At 43.5% G+C, this 19,454-nt stretch overlaps 1 protein-coding gene across 15 annotated transcripts in view; it reads right to left on the reverse strand.

Moving 5' to 3' along the window:
* The window catches only part of LOC107382228 (nuclear factor 1 X-type), a 121,979-nt gene that overhangs the window by 69,387 nt on the left and 33,138 nt on the right, over positions 1-19,454 (reverse strand). For 13 of the 15 annotated variants that reach the window (XM_054751661.2, XM_054751663.2, XM_054751658.2 and 10 more), the window contains one exon: positions 16,811-17,342. In XM_054751661.2, coding sequence (XP_054607636.1) covers positions 16,811-17,342 — 532 coding nt within the window. Of the gene's footprint in view, positions 1-16,810; positions 17,639-17,929; positions 18,143-19,454 lie in introns of those variants that run through there. The other 2 variants (XM_054751660.2, XM_054751656.2) reach the window with 2 other exon arrangements.

Raw genomic sequence — 19,454 nt, forward strand, 5'->3', positions numbered from 1 at the left:
TGGACCACCTTGGCACACGAGGAAAGCAGTTTATAAATAAAACTGATAATGCTTGAAAATTGTCTAGGTTCAGTTAGGTCACAAATTGTACCAATTATGTTCTGCTTCATTCATAATTTGGTTGCCAACCTCTTAACTCATAACTTTTGGACTTTCTGACTGAACTAGGGAGGTTTCCAGATGCCTCGGATGACTATATGACTCTTTTGCGAGAGTATATGCCTTGCTAATATATGAATGTCTACAATTTGCAAGGACATGGAGCACCTTCCTGAATATTTTGAGACATTTTAGGGTGAATGGAGAATATGTTGCCAACCACTGCAGTCCAGAGATACTGACGTTGACGCAAAGCTCCTGATCTAATCTTAGCTACATTTCAAAGCACAGGGTTTTCATCAAAACTCGGCAACTTTTACCCAATTATTTCATCTGACTTTAAGTTTTGTCCATTCTTGCACAAGATCCACCATTTTTGTGTTCCTGCATATTGCACACATGGATTCTCCTGTTTCAAGAGGAGTTGTCAAAACCTGCTAATGTGACTAACAGCAGAGGAGCTCCGAGCAAAATTTAAAAAATCAAAAGAAGAACCGCAAATGCAGTTTTTTTTTCTTTCAATTTCCTCTTGGCTGTCAGGATCTAGAGCAGGAGAATAAGGGGCGAACAAGGCATTAGGTGTGAAAGCTGTTTGTCTTGACCTGACCTGCATGCGTGTGTGTGTGCACGTGTAAGCATGCATCTGTGCAGCGAACCACTTCAAAGAACCACGGCACAGCTTAGTTGTTATGACCTATGACCCTGGCATGCTCCAAGACACAGGGAGGGTGGTGGAAAAGAAAACGACCATAAAACGTACTCATGCATACACACACACACACACACACACATGCAAGGAAAAGGGTGGGACACACAGCGATTAAATGCGCTACAGCTAGAAATAACAACCAGGGAACGGAGACGCAGCAATTTGTCGAGTTAGTTTTATGGAGCAGGAGCAGGTAAATCACCAGGAGAACACGCGTCAACAATCACGCAGATTCCTGGCTTCTCCGTATGTTTGCCGCTCATCATCTCCTCTGATGCAGCTTTCGCTGCTGGACTTTCTGCATCTGAAAACTCCGCCCAGGCCTCCATTCAGTCGACTGCAAGTTTTTCATAATGAATTTCATTTGACGTTGCTACATGCATGGACAAACAGAAGAGTCTCAGCCTTTAGATCAGCAGCTCATCTAGCATTCACCCTCGCCGGTGCTTGAAGTTTACAAAGACCGTCTCTCTTCATCTTTACGTTTATATTTAGTCAGTGGCATATATAACCTAGATCCCTGACAAAACATCAAATGTTGGCTGAGCATGTGTGTGCATGGTGCATGAGTCACTGGATCAGTGTGTGTGTGTGTGTGTGTGTGTGTGTGTGTGTGTGTGTGTTTTAACAAGTTTGTCTAATCTCCAGTGAATGACTCATTCCCTCTGTGCGTTAACGTAGACGCACCTCTTTACTTGTGTGTACTTCCTGAGTCTGTGGGTCACAGCTGAAATGGCGCACAGCGCCCTGGATTTTACAATGCTCCTTACATCAAAGACTAATGAAAATATTTATTATTATTATTATTATTATTATCATTATTATAGAGGCAAGAATGGTCCAGTCAAGCAATCAGAGCTGCAGAAAACTATAAATGAAACAAACCTAAACTTTGTGTTTGATCCCTGCAGTAATCAAACTGTCAGCTGGAGTTAGAGAAAACGACATCTTCTGCAGGTGTTACAAGCATTCATGTTTATACAGGTGCCTGTGTGTGTACGTACGTGCGTGCACGTGTGTGTGTGTATGCAGAACTCTTTTTGAGACAGTACTGTACGTATGTGCATGCATGGTATATGTGTGAGTGCTAGAGTGTGTGTTTGTGTGTCTATAACACAACCCCTGACAGCCACTGGGGCGGTGGTGGTGATGCGGCCAGTGTGTGTTTGCCTTGGCAGCGAGTCAGCATTCCACATTCCTCTGTGATATTCAGTACTGTGACCTCAAGAAACCCGCGCAGCAGAGAGGCTCCCTTTTCCTTTTACGTTCCTCCTCCCTCTGCAGACTCTGTTACTCTCCCGCCACCACCCAATTTTTCTCCCTTTCTCTCTTTTCCTCACTCCATATGCTTCATATCTAAACTTGGGAAATCATCTGTCGCCTCGTCCCCCACCCAGCACAAACTTCACTTTTGTTTTTGCTCTCTTTAAGGCTCTGCTGCTCGTTGTTTCCTCTGACAGAGATACATTTCTGAGAGCTGCGTGAATCTCGCTGCAGTCATGGAGACCTCACAACACTGTCGCTCCCACTCAACCAGTCACCGAGATGCATACTTTATTTTTAGTAGGAGCTCCTGCTGCATGACCATAAAACAGGAATCTTTTCCTCATCATTTCCCTCTAATATTTAGTGACTAAAAGTGGATTGATAGTGTACATTAAATCCATGGATTGCATGAATATTAGTTCTGTCTGTCCTCCTAACTTGCTCTGAGTCAACACACTCCTCCCACTTGGCTTAGAGGCCACGCCCACCTGCCCAGAGAGCTGTTTCACCTGAGATGACCCAGTGCCTGAGGCAAAGCGGTTCCTCCCCTCTCCCTGCATGCCTCCTTCCTTCCTCCCCTCTCTTAGCTTGGGCTGTAAACGCCTTCACATACTTAAAACACATGGCTGCTACACCTGACACCAAAGTCAGGAGGCTCAGGCAGAATGAGGGAGACACATGAGCACCAAATGTGTTACAGAAATCACTTTGTATGGCTTTTGTGGAAGTCTGAGACCAAAAGAGACTCAATAAAACACGATAAAAGCATTGATGAAAAGAACTATTAACCAGAGAGAAAACTAAAACTTAATCCAATTACTGTAGACAGAATAACCTGATTAACCCCAACTAGAACCTTATCCAGTCTATCCACTGGGTGCAGTTTGAGCACCGCGTGGCTGACCTACTTACAGCCGAGAGGAACGGGGTGAACTAAGGTAAAGGGTGGAGCAGCCAAGTCGTCCCTCTTATCTCACTGCCACTCTGACACTTTCTCTATCTCTGCATGCATTTATATCCCCTGGCCGTTGGAAACAACCTCGCGTGAACCAGTAAATGGGTAAAGTTGATAAAACAAACAGCAAGAGTCAGAATTATGTAGAATAAAGCTGTTCAGCATGTGAGTTTGAGTCCGGCTGCAGCAAACAGAACCAAGTAAACCCGCTGGTACAACCGGTTAAGTTAAACATCCCTCTGTGTGTGTGTGTGTGTGTGTGTGTGTGTGTGTGTGTGTGTGTGTGTGTGTGTGTGTGTGTGTGTAACCATGTGTGCATGTGCGTGAGTGTGTGAGTATGTGTGCATGCACGCATGTGTGTGTGAATGTCTGTGAGCGTCTGTGTGTGTGTGTGTGTGCATACATAGGTGCGTGTGTAACCATGTGTGCATGTGAGTGAGTGTGTATGTGTGCATGCACTTGTGTGTGTGTGAGCATCTGTGTGTGTGCATACGTAGGTGTGTGTGTGTTAGTGTGTATGCACAGCGTACATGTGAGAGTGCTTGCGTTAGTGTGTGTGCATGCATAAGTGTATATGTGTGTATGTGTGTGCGAGGGTGTGTATGGTGTGTGTATGCGCACATGTGAGTGTGTGTGTGTGAGTGCACAGCGTGCATGTGTTTGCAGAACTATGAGTGAGCGGTTGCGCGTGTTTTGGATTAAGAGCTTCACCCCTGGACCTCGAAATTAGATAGGGGATTAGAGGGACACATCCACCACCTGGCAATTTAAGCCCCGCAATTACAACAACAACTTTTAATCAACGACAGCCACACATGTGTCGCATACAGTCAGAACTCAGCAACTCATCCATCTTGCCCCACATGCCTGTCCTAGGCTGACCAAACCAAAACACCATCATCTCTATATGCAGCGCTGTTTGCAGACTGATCTTGACCCACTGCATTAATAAGGATCAGTCCAGATTGGGACTTGTTAGCACTGTGCACCAGGCAAGCGCTTGGCATCCTCACAGCCTTTTACTTGGCACGAGACGAGGAGGAAGGATGTGAAGCAGTTGTTGCTAGACAAGGAGGTAGCTTCCCATTATCACCTAAGCAAGGCGTTTATCATCCAAAGACAAGGGTGATACTCCATCTTGCCTGCCTATAAAAGTTGCAGAACTGGTAGAATTCAGTTTCTTGTTAAAATTGTTAAACACCATTAAAGAGGTTGGGAGCTTGCCGGCCACCAGAGCTTCGATGGAACTCAGTCAGCCGCCCTTAACTTATTCAAACAACTGGCCAGCTTTCAGCTGGAAGCTGCGCTCGCCTTTTACCAGTAACATGTTGACAATTAGGTTTTATGCAAAAGAAAGCCCCACTGAGTGCTGACAACATTTAGGTTCAATAATACAACTAGAAGGAATCTGACTTGAAGTGCAGAACGTTTCATTTGTGAATGTGACATCAGACCAATGGCGCTTCAACAAAAGGAGCAGAAATGAAGCACTGGGGCAGAAACCAAATGATTGACACTTTAGCCTGATTTATTGCAGGTGACCAAAGCACGGTAGGCTAGCAACCAAACGAAACAAACAGCAGCCAAGCGCCACGAATGGAAAAGAAATCAAGTTCAGCTTCCAGTTAAACATGTTAACACAGATTTACAAAAGTCCTTCTGTGTTCATGACCACAACATGTGTGGAAATCAGGAGGAAGAAAATACTCCAGGTTTCACTTCCAATCTGCCACAAGTACAGCTTGATGTGCATGTAAACATCATTTAATGTAATTACGGCTGTTTTTTGCTTGTAAAGCTTATGGAGAGTAGTTTTCAGAGTTACTGAAATAACAATAAAAAGGTATTACCTTCCCAGACGGTTTCCAGAAATCTGAATGGAGTCTGCATTTCTATGAACCAGTAATATAAGCAAAGTATTAATGTGAGTATTTTGGGGAGATGAAGAATTTTTTTTTACCACTTTAAAGAAATTAATAAAACATTAACTGAATGTAAAAGTGTGGTATGATTCATTTTAAAATGGCGAATCCCATTTAATTCTATTCAATCATGATTCTTTGTTAATTTGTTTGTTTATATTTGTTTATGTTACTTATATTTTTTAATCATTTTTATTTTTTGTTCTCGTGAAGCGCCTTGCAACTTTTGTCTTGACAGGCGCTATATAAAAGATGGTTTCTTAAAAAATAAATAAATAAAAGAGAAACATAATTTCCGATTGGTCAATTATTAATCATTAAAATTATAAACATTATTATTATTAGAGGTAAACACATGTTTAATCACTCAGTAAAATGGGGGAAACTGTTTAATTGTTTGTATTTATCTTATAAATGTGTACAGTATTTTTATGTGTGTATTTATTATGTATTTTTGCATTTATGTTGCCTTTTATTGAAAATCAGTTTTCACTGAATAAAAATAGTGTGTTATTTAGGATAGAAGATGAAATGGATGAAAAAAATGTCAAGCAACCCTCAGTGTTGAATCTAGAGCAGCTTCTTTAAATGACAATTGGATTTTTAGGTATTAAGTGTGCCCCCGAACAGCCATTACTAGTGGGAAAAATGTGCAAACACAAGAGGAGGAGAAAGAAAAATAAACAAAAAAGATGGACAAGGGTTAAGAGAATCAGCTAAAACAGAGAATGTGAGACAGAGATGGAAACCGGGAGACAAAGACAGCGGGACAGAGGATGATAATTGCAGGAAAAGGAGCTCATAAGCCCGTCACTATTCTCAATCGAACCCCCAATTTAAGGTCAGAGGAGCACAGAGATGAAAAATAAAGAAACCAGAGCAGTTTAGAGTCCAGACAGCTTTTTAAACTCTCACTCACTCACTCACTCACTCACTCACTCACTCACTCACTCACTCACTCACTCACTCACCCTGCACACCTTATCTCCTTACACATGGCAAATCCATAGTCTCTCTGCCAGTTTACGAACTCATTCCAGGGGAAGAAATGCAGACTTAGTCCTCACAAAGAGTAAAAAAATAATAATAATAATCTGTGGAAAAATGTGGTTAAAAACAGGAAGAATCTGAACAATCAGAGAAACTAAATATCTGGCTGTGACTTAACTTTCTCTGTAATAAACGTCACTTTAATGGAAAGCCAGGAGTAACTGAATACTGATTTTCAAGGGCAGACCTACTGATACAATAATTGGCCCATTACCAATTAGGGATACTGACTCATACCTTAAGAAAACAGGACAATGAGATTTCCATTCCTTCCCTGAGGAGTCGATCTACTTCCCAACCCGCCCTGTGAGCAGTGAGCTTTGCAATTTATTACACAGAAGGACTTTTTTATGCCAGTATGGAGCAAGAGAAAGGGTGAAAATGTATTTTTTTTGGAGAGCCAAACATTCAAAAACGTATTTGTTTAAATAGTTTGATTTAATTTACTGGTTCACTGAATTTAGTTCAAAATGTGTTTCCAATCTCTTTAATTTCAGAAGAAGTGTTGAGATTAGCGTCGTAAAGCAGAAATGTGTTACCAAGCAGAGGAAGGTCAGACATATGTGTAGATGTTCCTGTCATGTTCTCTGTTCCACAGCAGGAACGTCTATGGAGAACGCTGTTTCCATATTGTATGAGCCTACTCACAGACTACAAAGGCCCTTTGTATGTGGATGTGTGTGTGGACAAGTACCAGGTGCCAAGTCCACGCACACAGATAATGCTAATTTTTCGTGGTATTAGGAGAAAGCGTTTAAAAAAAGCACCAACAAGCTCAATTAGGCAGTCTGGATCACACTAACATTATTGTTGCATTAAAGCACGCAGAGTTTGTGTCGCTTTGTTAGGAATTAGAGTGTGAAGCAGGTGACCATATGTTCACTGTTACACACAAGCATGCACGCGCTGAATACGAGCACATTTCAGAGGAAAGTAGGAAGCAGAGCAGAGGCATGTTTTCATTTTAGTTTCCCTTCACAAACACGCCGTTCTTTAGGTGTCGCTTACGTTTTAGCAAAACACACAAAGCAGCAATATTTACCCAGAACAGAAGAGACTTTGTGTGGAAAGACATATACACTCATATATAATAGATTGGAAATGCAGCTCTGTGCTGCCTTTCTCCCTCTCATTCTCTCATCTCCCTCTCCAGCTTTCTTTCATGTAGGAGGCAGCACTGGGCACCCAGCCATGCCACATCAATATGCGCGCTGGTGAAAACGCTTCCCCCTGCTTAGCCTGTGTTGCATCGATGAGGCTTGAAGTTGTGGAAGCTCCAAGCGACTGTCACCGGATACGGCAGGTTGTGTTAGCTAGTATTTATTTAAGGGACGACAGCAAGCTAGCACTCCTGCTGAGGAAGGCCAGAACCGGGCTGGCCTTGTCACAGCAACCTGCCACGGTGACAGCCCGCTGCCGCAGACAACTCCAGCCAGTGCCACCCTGGAGGCGCCTTGGATCTTACCCAAAAAAGGTTCCCTGGGAGCCCGGGTTGCCATGGCGGCAGCCGAATTTGGGCCCAATAAATATGAGGCAGGATGTGGGGGGGGGGGGGGGGGGGGGGGGGGGGGGGGAGTTGGCATAGCAAGGCAGAGGACAGAGGGAGAAGAAAAGGGGGTGTTTGAGCGATTTGGAACCCTAAAAAGCACCAAACGAAAGAGAGCACTGTCCAAAAATATCCCAGCGATAAAACCAGCATCAATAAGCTAACGTAAAAACAGAGAAGATGTGGACGGGATGCTGCTGTGGCCCACATTCAACACGTCCACGAGTCTCTGATGACTCGAGTGACAAGATGAGTGTATTAGCGGTCGTCTGCTACCTGAAAGTTGTAATGGAAAAGTATGAAGCTCAGCTGTCAGATCAGGTGAGTTAGAGAGCGACAGATGCACTTCTCGTGTTTGAATTCACAAGGCCACTGTTATTAACAAGACAAACTCATGAAAAGGATCAAGGAAGTAAACACTGTTACAGCTGACAGACGCCACTCTGCCGTGCTCGTTTAGCATGAGGTGGTTGGAGATGTTTCAGCTCTGATTGCTGCATTCTTTCATCCATCTTCTTTTAATTAAAAAGTTTTCAGGACAGAAATGCACCGTGGGACTTCCTAGCACTTAGTTTGCACCTCACTCTGAGCTGATGAGGTGAATGATGAACAGCTGAGGCAGACGGCGATTCTTCTCGGTCTGGGCCGGTTCACCAAGGTGTCCCGAAGATCCCAGAACTCCAAACTCTTAACTCTTCAGCTACACGGAGAAACGTTTGGCTCGTAATTCTGTAAATCATGCAAAGTAAAGCGTAACACTTGGTCTGGAAATGTATAATGAGGAGTCACACACATGCACAGAAGTCTTGCCAAAAAGGACAACACCTCCCTGCTCTGCTTTGTACTCCACACATAAACACACACTGTCACCGGCTTAATCCACAGTTCTAACCCCGCACGACTCCATCCATCCTCGTTTCTGTACGGCTGATTAAAACAAAACTCATAGTTGTGTTTTCATGTGCAATTATCAGCCGTAAAAAAAATAAATCTTAAATGAGAAAGTATCTCTGCATGGGTTTGGGAAATAATCAGCTCTAAACTATCAGAGACAAATAATAAAAGTCTTCACGAGTGAGATTCCATGAGACATTTGTGAAGGTTCACAGTTTCATTGCGAGAGTCACGGGGCCTTGTTCTAAATATTTGCACATCTGGACTAATCTGGAACTTCTCTATAAGTAATGTCCATCAATCAGAGAACAACATTGTGAGATCAATAAAGCAAGACATAAATGAGACATTTTTAGAAAATCTGAAGATCTGAAGTGATTCTAAGGCCAAGTACAAATACCTTGGAAAATCCTCTCTCACTCATTTAGGAAAAAAACTTGGGACAAAACCACGTTGTTTTCACGCAAAAATTAAATTTATAATAATAATCCAGTACATTGGGAAGCACCTTGACAGGCCAGTAGGTGGCAGAAGTTCCCCAAATCATCGGAGGACATCGCTTGGACGTGGAAAACTAGGTGGCGTCCTTAACGCCTGTGGTCTTCTACATAGAGCAGTAACTGACCTTTAGTGTATATACACAGGTCACACACCCGTTGTCAGAGCATTTTTGTCCTGAGAAATTACATTCTGAAACCTTATGGGGTTACGTACGTCTGCAAGCAAATGCTGACAACGGAGAATTCACAAATCATCACTTTGGTTGGAGTTTTGGGAAGAATGGTTTTGTTGCTACCGTATATATCTCCACGTTTGCATGGTCGACTGGCCAAATCGCAGAAAAGTATCTTTATTTTGCAGCATTCCGGTCTACGTGTACAAGGTCCAAGTACAGATTTGCCCATTTTTTGGCCATCGTATGTCCCCAAAGAGACAGCCCAGTGGGATAGTGGCTCACACGATGAATAAATACAAACAGTACTGTTACCAGAAGCTCAAAGCTGTAATGTTAGTTCTTTTGTCTCCTGTTTCATCATCGGCGCTGCTACCTGACACCCATCTTTTATTCAGGTTTGTTTTCCTTTAAATGAGTTGGTCTTGTACTCTCATGACGACAGCATCCCTTCTGCTTTTGTAACACTGCCTGAAGAAATTGCTCAAAACATTATGAACGTATTGCAATAGCTTATATTTTCTGAATACTCTGTGAAAATTTTACACATGCATTCAGATCAATACCTAGCCCCACCCCACATCTTACTGACACTGCGCCCACCTGCTCTGGGCCCCTTTTAAACTCAAATAAACACAAACCAACACACACACACTCATGCCATCCCACTCTAAACTCATCCTGTTATCTAAACAAGCACCATCCTCTCGTCAGCGTCAGCGGGTTTCTCCTCTGTCTCCTCAGAGAAAAGAGAGACTGTCCTGTTCACAGATGAATGGAGTCTTTTGATGAGGCGCGGAGCCTTGTTTACTGCCACTCCATTTATTTACCGGCCTGTTTTTCAAGTTGACATTGAGGGACACTTTAAGCTCCCCCCACCCCCACCATCTAAACCTCTACTTAGCTGCACTTCTTCTACACTACATATTTATACAAAAACACACTATCCCCACTCCCAATCCCATGATGTTCCTTCACCCGTTTCATCCTGCTTTCTTTTTTTCCGTCTACTGTCCTCGATCTGCGTCCAAACTGATTTGAAGCTTACGCGCTTACACAGACGCATGCCAAATTTGATTCTCTGCATTCTGTTGTGCTTCTCAGCAAACTCTCAAACACACACACACACACACACACACACACACACACACACACACACACACACACACACATACACACACACATTACCACTTTTTGTTCTTCTGCAGCTCACGGTGTAACAAACACCAAGTGACGCCTTCATTAAGCACTTTTCTCAGTGAGGAAGAGTAGCGTGATGAGAAAAACTGACACACTCAGAGTGATGATGTAAAATGCTTTAAACAAGAAAAAAAATAGGAGCTAAATTAGCGGTTAAATGAAATGCTCTGAAAATCCCATAAAGTGAAAGTAATCAAGTTAGACAAAACTAAAGACGGGGCTGAAGAGCAATCATGCCTCAAAGTTCAGATTCTACTAAAAGTGTTGCAATTCTGCAGAAAAACACATGGGAATAAAAGTGTTTTATGAGGCACAGCATCATAGTCACTAAACGTATGGGTTGCAAAATACGTTTTAAATGAAACAAAATTCTAGGCTTAAGAAAGCCCTTAAAGTCATGGCTCCCAGCATGACAAGCTGGTTTTAAAAAATAACAAGAGCAACGGTCCCATTATGTCCTAAAATGTTAGAACGTTTACTATAGCAGAAATTCAAAGTCCAGGGTGCTAATGAGGCTAGGGGAGGGAATTCGTTTAAACCCTGAAGAGAAATAAAAAAAATTTAAAAACAGGAGACAGAAAAAGGAAAGAAAAGGAAGAAGAAAGCGAGGATCAGAGGGAGGAGGTTGGCAAGGACTGTGTATGAAAATTTGGCGCCTTCCATACAGAGAGATAGCATCGTGCCAAAAACGGCCGACCGCCGACACAACTCCTCTCACTTTCAACATCAGACTCCTTCTGTGTTAAACGCGCCTACATAATAATTTCACTATTCTTTCACCAGCGTGTGAAAAATAAAGTAGGTTATTTTTAATCCTTTTTCCTAAATCAGTGTGAAGCCAAACTCAGCAAAGCCACTTCTTCCGAGACAAACAGTTTTATAAAAATAAATACGAACAAAAATAAAAGTTAAAGTGCTTTGAACGCTGAACGCAGGATTCAGACTTTTACTACAGCATGGCCATGGCTGTAAAGTACCAAATATTCGTGTTAGCCTTCACCAGGGCCTCCGTCCGGAGAAAAACACGACCTCTCCGGTACTTTCTCCTCCCTGGCTGCTTGCTGCTTCACCCGGGTGAGTACTGCCTGCTGAACGCTTGCTGCTGCTCCTCTTCTCTGTCTCTCCGAGGTCAGAAAACCCTCCGGAGTGGGTATAAGGTTTTTGAGGACAGACACATTTCATGCTTGGCGCCACTACAAAAGCCTGAAAGAGACCCGGCACTGAGAAGACACAGTATTAATACGGACAAAACCTCCCCCCCTCACTAACCTCCTCCTCTGGTGTTTTTCTTATTTCACCTCCTTTATGTCACCATTAATACTCTTTAGAGATTTCATGTATTTAAATAAATCTCCCAAAGTTTAAATAACTATTTGTCAATTACATTAATATACCTGAACACATTTTTTACAATAAAAGAAGGTACAATTAAAATATTAGAAACAAATGAAAGCATGTAAAAACACCCATCTGTCCTTTAACATAACAGCAATTATTTTAAATCTATTTATTTTAAATCAGCAAAATAAAACACTAATTTCCTCGGCACACCTAGCTGACATCCTCCTGAATACACACGTGTGCCCACGTTAAACAGACTAACGCATTTCTTTGAAATCTGATTCCAACTAAGGCAGCTTCCTTTACACAGAAGTGTAGGTGTAATTCAAAATGAGCTCTAAATTAAAACATTTGAATTCATAAGGAAAGAGGAAAATTTCATTTGCCAGTAAAATAAAGAGGTAAAAATGACCGTCTACCTGTGTAGATGAGCGAATCTGTTTACCGTGCATCAGGAAACACGTGGAGGCAGGCTAAAAATGTCCATGGCTTTTTTTTCTCGCTAATGTCCAGCGCTGCCAAAGAAAGGCAAGCTTATGATAATATTTGTAAAATTAAAAAAATTCCTGAAGATTCCCAGGCTCTGTTTCAAACAGCATTTAGTTGTTTTTTTTTTTTTTTTTTTTTTGGTGAATTTTACGAGACCTTGTATTGTCTTTTGCTCCTTGAGTGTGTTTGTCTCATCACGGTCTCGTGAGACGACTCTGACCTTACAGTTTTGGATCAATGTCTGAAACAACTCCTACATTAGCATGCATCTGCGTATGAGTGTGTTCAAGGTTTTGAGCAAATGAGAACACAACAAGTCTTTGGCTAGCCTTGCACCAAAAGCTATCCAAATGCACTTTTTTTCTTTTTCTGAGGCCAAGAATAGTGTGAGAAGCCTCCCTCTCACTCCCTGTCTCTAATGTGTGGGGGTTCTCCCTGCATCTTAACCCTTCAGATTTTATACGCAGCTGCCTCTATGTGTCCCTGAAGCCAGACAGAACAGACCTGGCTAAATGAGAGCTATCGTAAACATTCGCCGATGCCAAAAGCTTCTCTGCGTGTGAAGAGCTTTTCTTAGCCGACGTGGGCCCTGTTCCCAGCACACAATACAAAAGCCTCTGACCTGACAGACTCCCCGAGTGTCAAGATTTCATTTCATCAAAACCTCGCTGCTGAGCGTCGGCCTAGGCTCTGCTCACACACACAAACACTTTCACACGAGGACAGTCCACTCAACAACTGCGGTGTCATGGGAGCCTGAGAAGAGACCAGGAGGTAATTAACAACAGATTACTTTCACAAAAAAAAAAAACAATGAAGAAGAAGAAATGTGGACCTGTGGAACCCATCAGACTATACCGTCAACTTCTCATTGGAGGTCATTCATCATGTCACCCCAGAGAATTTTATTTCATTTTTTTATTAATGCTGCATTTCTGCTCCTCTTCATCCTTGCTTTACTTTGCATTTTTCCAACCCATTAATCCAGAGTTTTCATGAGCTCATTGGGTATTGCTTGAGAGTCCCCGCTGTGGTCGGCCAGTTGGCCGGAGGCTGGCCACGGCACTGGGGCCTTCTCTGGACTTTCTCACAGCGCCGTCCAAGGCATTACTACTGCAATAGTGAGACGGAGGCGGGATCTGGCTCCGGGGAACGTGGAGTGTGGAGCGGTCACTGCAGAAAATGGCAAGGCGAGCACATTTCACACCTCCCTCAGAGTGACTGCAAATTTCCTGTGCTGCACTTTTGATTGGAAACACATTTGAAACATCTTTTCATGATCACACTTACAGCGTACAAAGAAAGGAGGAAAAAAAATAGATTTATGAATAAGATCCAAACTATGAGTAAGAGCACTTTGGACTTGACAAATGCTTTTTTTATCTTTCATTTTTCCAACCCTGAATAAATCAGAAATGTGCAAAGTTTAATCTAAAACATTGCAAAGACTATGAATCAAATGGTCGTCTGAAGACTTTGAGAGGCGGTGAAATAAGTTCTCAGACGGTGGAAAGTGGAGCCATAGTCTGTAGTGAGCCACAGCTACTGGCTCCGTTTACGACTCATTGAAGGGTCCTTGCTAGCACGTGGTGCTCAGGAACAGATCATTATCTTTTTTATAATTTACTTTCACTTCTAAAACGCCAAAGGTAAACAGTCGCCTCTTCTTCTCGTGTGCCAGCAGCATTATATAAAGTGTGCTTCTCATTTTTCTTTCCTTTTATCAAAAGAGTCTGAAAGCAGGAAGAAGGCTGTCTACAGCGGTGTTGTGGTGAATTCTGTAACGGCTGCGGTGCGTTATGCTCTGTAACAGAGAGGATCTCAGAGGCTGGCTGGCTGCAGAACAGTCTGAGAAAGCCTGACGGCAAGCCCAGAGATTCCCCGTGGCAGCTTTTGCCACTCTGTCATAAACAAAACACAAGACGTCTTTCTCTTCTTCCCACACCAACGGAGCTGCGGTGCTGCCAAACAGAACAATCACTATTGTAGCCTCTTCTCCTTTCCAATATGCTCTCTCTGCCTCTCTCTCTCTCTGTGTGTCTCCTACAATATAAACAAAAGAGATCAGCGGAGGCTTTACCTCTGTGAGTGCAACAATGAGGGCCATGTTTAAGGAGACAAAACAAAAGTGTGTACGGGATCAAAGAGGAGCCAGGAAGACAGAGTAGCTAAAGACCGACAGAATACACAGCAAACAAAAACAAATAACACATCTCATGACTTACTCACTACGGAGGCAACGAAAATCACAAATATACACGAGTACGCAGATCTGCACGATAGACCAATACGGACCATCATACAGCCAGATGTAAACGAGATCTAAGAGTGGAAACAGCGAAACCGTGGGACGTTTACAGATACCGGTTACTTTATCGCTGTCTTAATCACTTTGTCTGTCTGCCAGTCAATCAAAGCATGACTAAGACTAAGCATCGGCCCTTTGGAAGGAGATAAAAATACAGCAAGGCACTTTGTTAGCCAAATAAGATAACGAACAGCAAACAGAGGGCTGACACTATGAATGGCCCATGCAGCACGTGTTTTACCTCACTCCTGTAAACCAAAGGAGCATGGAACAGAACGCTCAGAAACACGCCAAAAACCCAACGGCTGCATTATCAGGGGGGAAATGATGCCTGCACGCATCAAGTAAAAATAAAACTCTGTCTGTCTGATGCAAGTGTCATCCCAAATTTTGTTTCCCTTTAAATAAAACTCCCCAAAATAATTTTATGTTCAAACATTTCATATATTTAATTCCAATAAACTGCAGATCACTTGATTTTTTCCCTCCATTAGTTGATGAACTACTTTCTTTATTTAAAGTTCAAATGAGTAAATATAGTGAATTCTTGTAAATTAATAATTTAGCTAAATTAAGATCATCTCAATTATTTACAAAATTTTCTTTATTTTTACAATTTGCAGATGAGACGAGCAATAATTTTTGTAAATCTAAAATTACAATTTAGAAAATATTTGTGCTTTGAGCATTAGTGAATGCAAAAGTTCATGCTGGGTCTCAGATTCAAATGATGCACATGACAATAAATAAAATCTAATATGTTTTGAAAGCAGTTTATAAAAAAGAAACCAAAACAATGAGACAGACTGCGTGCATATCGGTTATTGCCATCAAAGAAAGACCAACAAAGCAGAGCTGAAGCTGCTGCCAGGGTTTGGCTCGGGCCGTACGAGGTGTCTGGCCTGGACTGAGATTCTGTGTGTGTGCGTGCATGTGTGTGTGTGTGTGTGTGTGTGTGTGTGTGTGTGTGTGTGTGTGTGTGTGTGTGTGTGTCACAGAGAAACACAGAAAACCGGCTGTGATAGCATTTGGCTACACATTATTGGCTAACGTAAGAGTAAGTTGGTGTGTTTAGGCAGCGACGGCAGTATGCTGCACATAGATGTATGTGCTGTTTGAGTCACTGTTTGAAATTTCCAGAAAATTCCAGCTGAGATAATATTAGGTCATAAGCTTGTTTGAACACCCAGACAGCAAATGGTGATGTGGTGTGTATTTGAAGGATTTGGCTGTGAAGCATATTTTGCGAGAGTGTGTGTGGCTGCTGTGACTGCGTTTTTTGCAGCGTGGAGGAAAAAAAATACAGCCAGTGTTTTGGCCGCGTATGTGTAGAGTACGCTCACAGTGATGTTTGGCTGGGGTGAGAGTGTGTATCCATGACGGTGGCTGAAATACAGCAATGTTTGGCCGTATCAAACTGTATCTGTGATAGTGCCTTGGACCAAACGCGTGCACTGTGTGGGTGGGTGTGGACAATCGTGACTAAAACCGTGCTTGGCTGTAAAAGTGCGCTCACAGAGATGTTCCATTTGTTTTTTTTTTCTTTAAAAGCTGCAGACAGAAAGAACAAAAGCAAAATGCTGCATCCTTATTTAGCCGTGTTTACATGGGTGTGAACGTGGCCGTGCCGGTTTGTGTGCGAGCATGTGCTTGGCAGGCAGGTCCGATGTAGTGCTAGTGTTCAGGCAGACAGCGAGGGCAGCAGCAGCCTGTGGCCTGAGACCATGAGACTCACGGCTCCGCTTCTCTTTCACACACACACACAGAAAACACACACCCTGGGCTTGGGCCAAGTTACCATCCCTCACTAGAATAACCGTATTCACGACAGTAGCTACGCTTCCAACACTATTAGAGACAGTCACTCCCCTTTGAGCAACATGCAACACATTAGCACAGAACTTCAGAGTCGTGATCGACACACACACACACACACACACACACACACACACACACACACACACACACACACACACACACACACACACACACACACAAGCAAAACCGTGCAATTTTATTTTTCTAGACAAAAGCTGCCTGGAAAACAAATAAACACAAACCCGCCAGAACAAGCCGGTTGTGTATTCATTAATAAATATATAATATTAAAAAAGACAAAAACGGTTGAAAAAGAAAACATGAAATGATTTTTATTTTGTTTACCTGAAGTAAATAGGTGACTGAATATTTTTAGAATATTTCATTATTATTAAAGAGCTTTTTAGTGTATTTTAATTCATGTATTGTTTTTTGGAGGCAGTGGTGTTAAAGTGTGTGTTAGTGTTTTTTCTGTAGGTGTGTGTGTGTGTGTTCAACATACATGAGCCTGGCCGTGTGCTGTGTGACGCTGAAACATACCTGGCGAGTGGACAAAGTAGGCCAGGTACAGGTCCAGCTCCTTGACAGACACCCCGATGTGGTGCGGCTGGACGCACAGACCGGGGTTGGTGCACTGTGGAGACTTGACCAGCCGCTCTCCATCCGTGCTCTCCAGGGGGCTGCCCTTGAACAGGATGACCATCACCAGGTCCAGTCGCCACACCTTGTCGGCCTGACGCAGGCAGTCGATGCGGCGGATCTTGCCCTTCTGGTCGGGGTTGGACAGCACGCAGCAGGGGGGCTTTTTGCCTGTGATGGTGAGCACAAAGTCCTCACGGAACTCAGGCCGGATGTCCTTGCGGAGCTTGGCCAGCAGGCGCGAGGCCCACTTCTGCTTAATCTCTGGCTTCTCCCCGAGTAGCTCATCCTTCACTGCACGCTCTTCCTCCTTGGACATGCGCTTCTCGTGCTTCTTGAAGTATTTGCGCTTGCGGGCCTGCAGGTTAAACCAGGTGTAGGCGAAGGCGCGGACATGGGGCAGAAGGGCCTCGATGAATGGGTGGAATTCATCCTGGATGAGGGAGGAGGACGGGGGGAGAGTTGAGGAGGAGAGGGAGGAGGGGGGGAGGCAGGAGGAAAGAGAGGGGGAGAATGGGGGAGAGAAGGATGGGGAGAGAGGAAGCGGGGGTGAGGAGGGGAAGAGAGAAGACAGGCAGTTAGCACCGGCACGCAGCATGGAGGAGCGGCGCCTGCTCCGTGTGAGCGGAGGGAAAGAATGAGAGGCGCTAAGAGACTGAGAGAAAGAAAGAGAGATAGAGATGGGGAGAGAGGGAAGGATGCTTTACACTCTCTAACAGGGACGCATCACACTGAAGGACACAGACGGAACAACGCTCCACACACACCGAGGTAAGGAGTGAAAGGAGATGAGACGGAACGACCAGGTAACCCGCAAACACGGATAAAATCTACAAAGAATTAAATCTGTAAAACTTTCCACATAAGACAAGACAGCATTGGTAAAAAAAATGACACTTTTTTTGTTACTAATTAATGAAAATAAAACATTTAAACCCCCCCACTGCATCTGCAGTCAAATTGTAGATAACGTGCATCATCAGAAACGAGCGAATAAAACAAAAATGACACAGTAGTTACCATTTTGCTCTTTCATCATAAATTCACTCCATCGATTGCAAAAAAAATAAAAAAACTTTAAATGCAGAACCAGTTCAGTGACTGGGTTGTGGAACGCTGGAGTTCTGCTGTGAGTTTTTCAAAATAAAAGACAGAAAACAAGCAAACACAAACAAAAAATAAATAAATAAAGCTGAAGCTTAATAACTGTCCAAAGAAGGTAGCACGAGGGGCAAAATCAGAGGAGACGGGCCAACGGTGCAATACCAGCACAGGAACACAGGAGGTACTGGAGCAGGAGCAGCGCAGAGACGTGCTGCTCAAGAGCACAGCAGAAGGAGAGTGAAGGCAAGTTTAGCAACCTCTCTATCTAAGTGAAAAACAATAATAATACATTTTTAAAAAATTAGATTTCTTTCTGTCAAAAATCAAAACAATCACTGTTTGCAAAAAAAAATTCTTCATGAAAAACAAACAGAAAAAAACAGTCTGCAGCAGCGTGTGCTATTGGTTCAGTCTGCATGGAGTCACAGGGAGGGAGAGCTGGACGAGGAGGGGGGGCGGATGGAGGAGAAGAAAAAGAAGAAAAAAAAACCAGAGGACCAAATAAATGTTGGAAGACTGTGCACGACCACTGGCAAACCCGAGTGCAGCTTCTTTTTTCTTTCCCCCTCTTTCTCTCCAACTCTGGCTCTCTCTGTTTCTCTCTTCCTCTCCACTTTCTGTCTCTAACCATTGACTGAGTCTGTGCCAACACGCAGAGGGCCCACCTACCTGGCACCGAGTCTGAAGCAGCCCAGCCAATACGCGCGCTCCCAGCACTCAAAGGGAGGGAAGAGAGACATGGCACCCAGAGAAACAGGGAGGTGGGGGGCGTGAACGGTTACTGGCTGCTGGTGTGTGTGTGGGGGGGTGCAGGCAGAAGGCTCGTCATTAGCCAAACAGACAAGTTCCAATCTAATGCTGAGGCAAAGTCCAGAGGATATTAATTTTACTTGCATCCAGACAACACCCACCTTCTAAAGCTGACGCTCCCTCCCTCCCTCAGCTTCTTCGTCACCAATATGCTCACACACACACACACACACACACACACACACCGAAACACCCCTCTCTCTCACCCTCTCTGTGCTCGCGTTACACCACCTTGGCATGGGATGGCATGAGAAAAAAAAACACAGACCCAAAATCCCACTAGACCCTGAGACCAGCAGCTGCTCCAGGATTTACCACACAAACAAAGAGAGGAGGGGGGAGAGAGGGACCCCCCCACCACACACACACACACACACAAACAAAAAATTCCATCCAAAAACATGCTCTCTTGTTTCAAAATGCACTCTTATGTCCAAACTGGCCCTTTCTCCTCCTCGTCTCTCCATTTTTTGTTGTCACTCCACTTTAATAGCCCCAACAGTTCAGACACAGAAACATATTAAAAGTTTCTGTTACCAAATTAGGAATTGATCCCAAACTGCCGAAAATGCTGTGGTGGGCAGCGTAATGCACGCAGCCTGTGTGTGTGTGTGTGTGTGTGTTACACTAC

This window comes from Nothobranchius furzeri, chromosome 7, assembly GCF_043380555.1.
Source record: "Nothobranchius furzeri strain GRZ-AD chromosome 7, NfurGRZ-RIMD1, whole genome shotgun sequence".
NCBI classification, from domain to species: domain Eukaryota; kingdom Metazoa; phylum Chordata; class Actinopteri; order Cyprinodontiformes; family Nothobranchiidae; genus Nothobranchius; species Nothobranchius furzeri.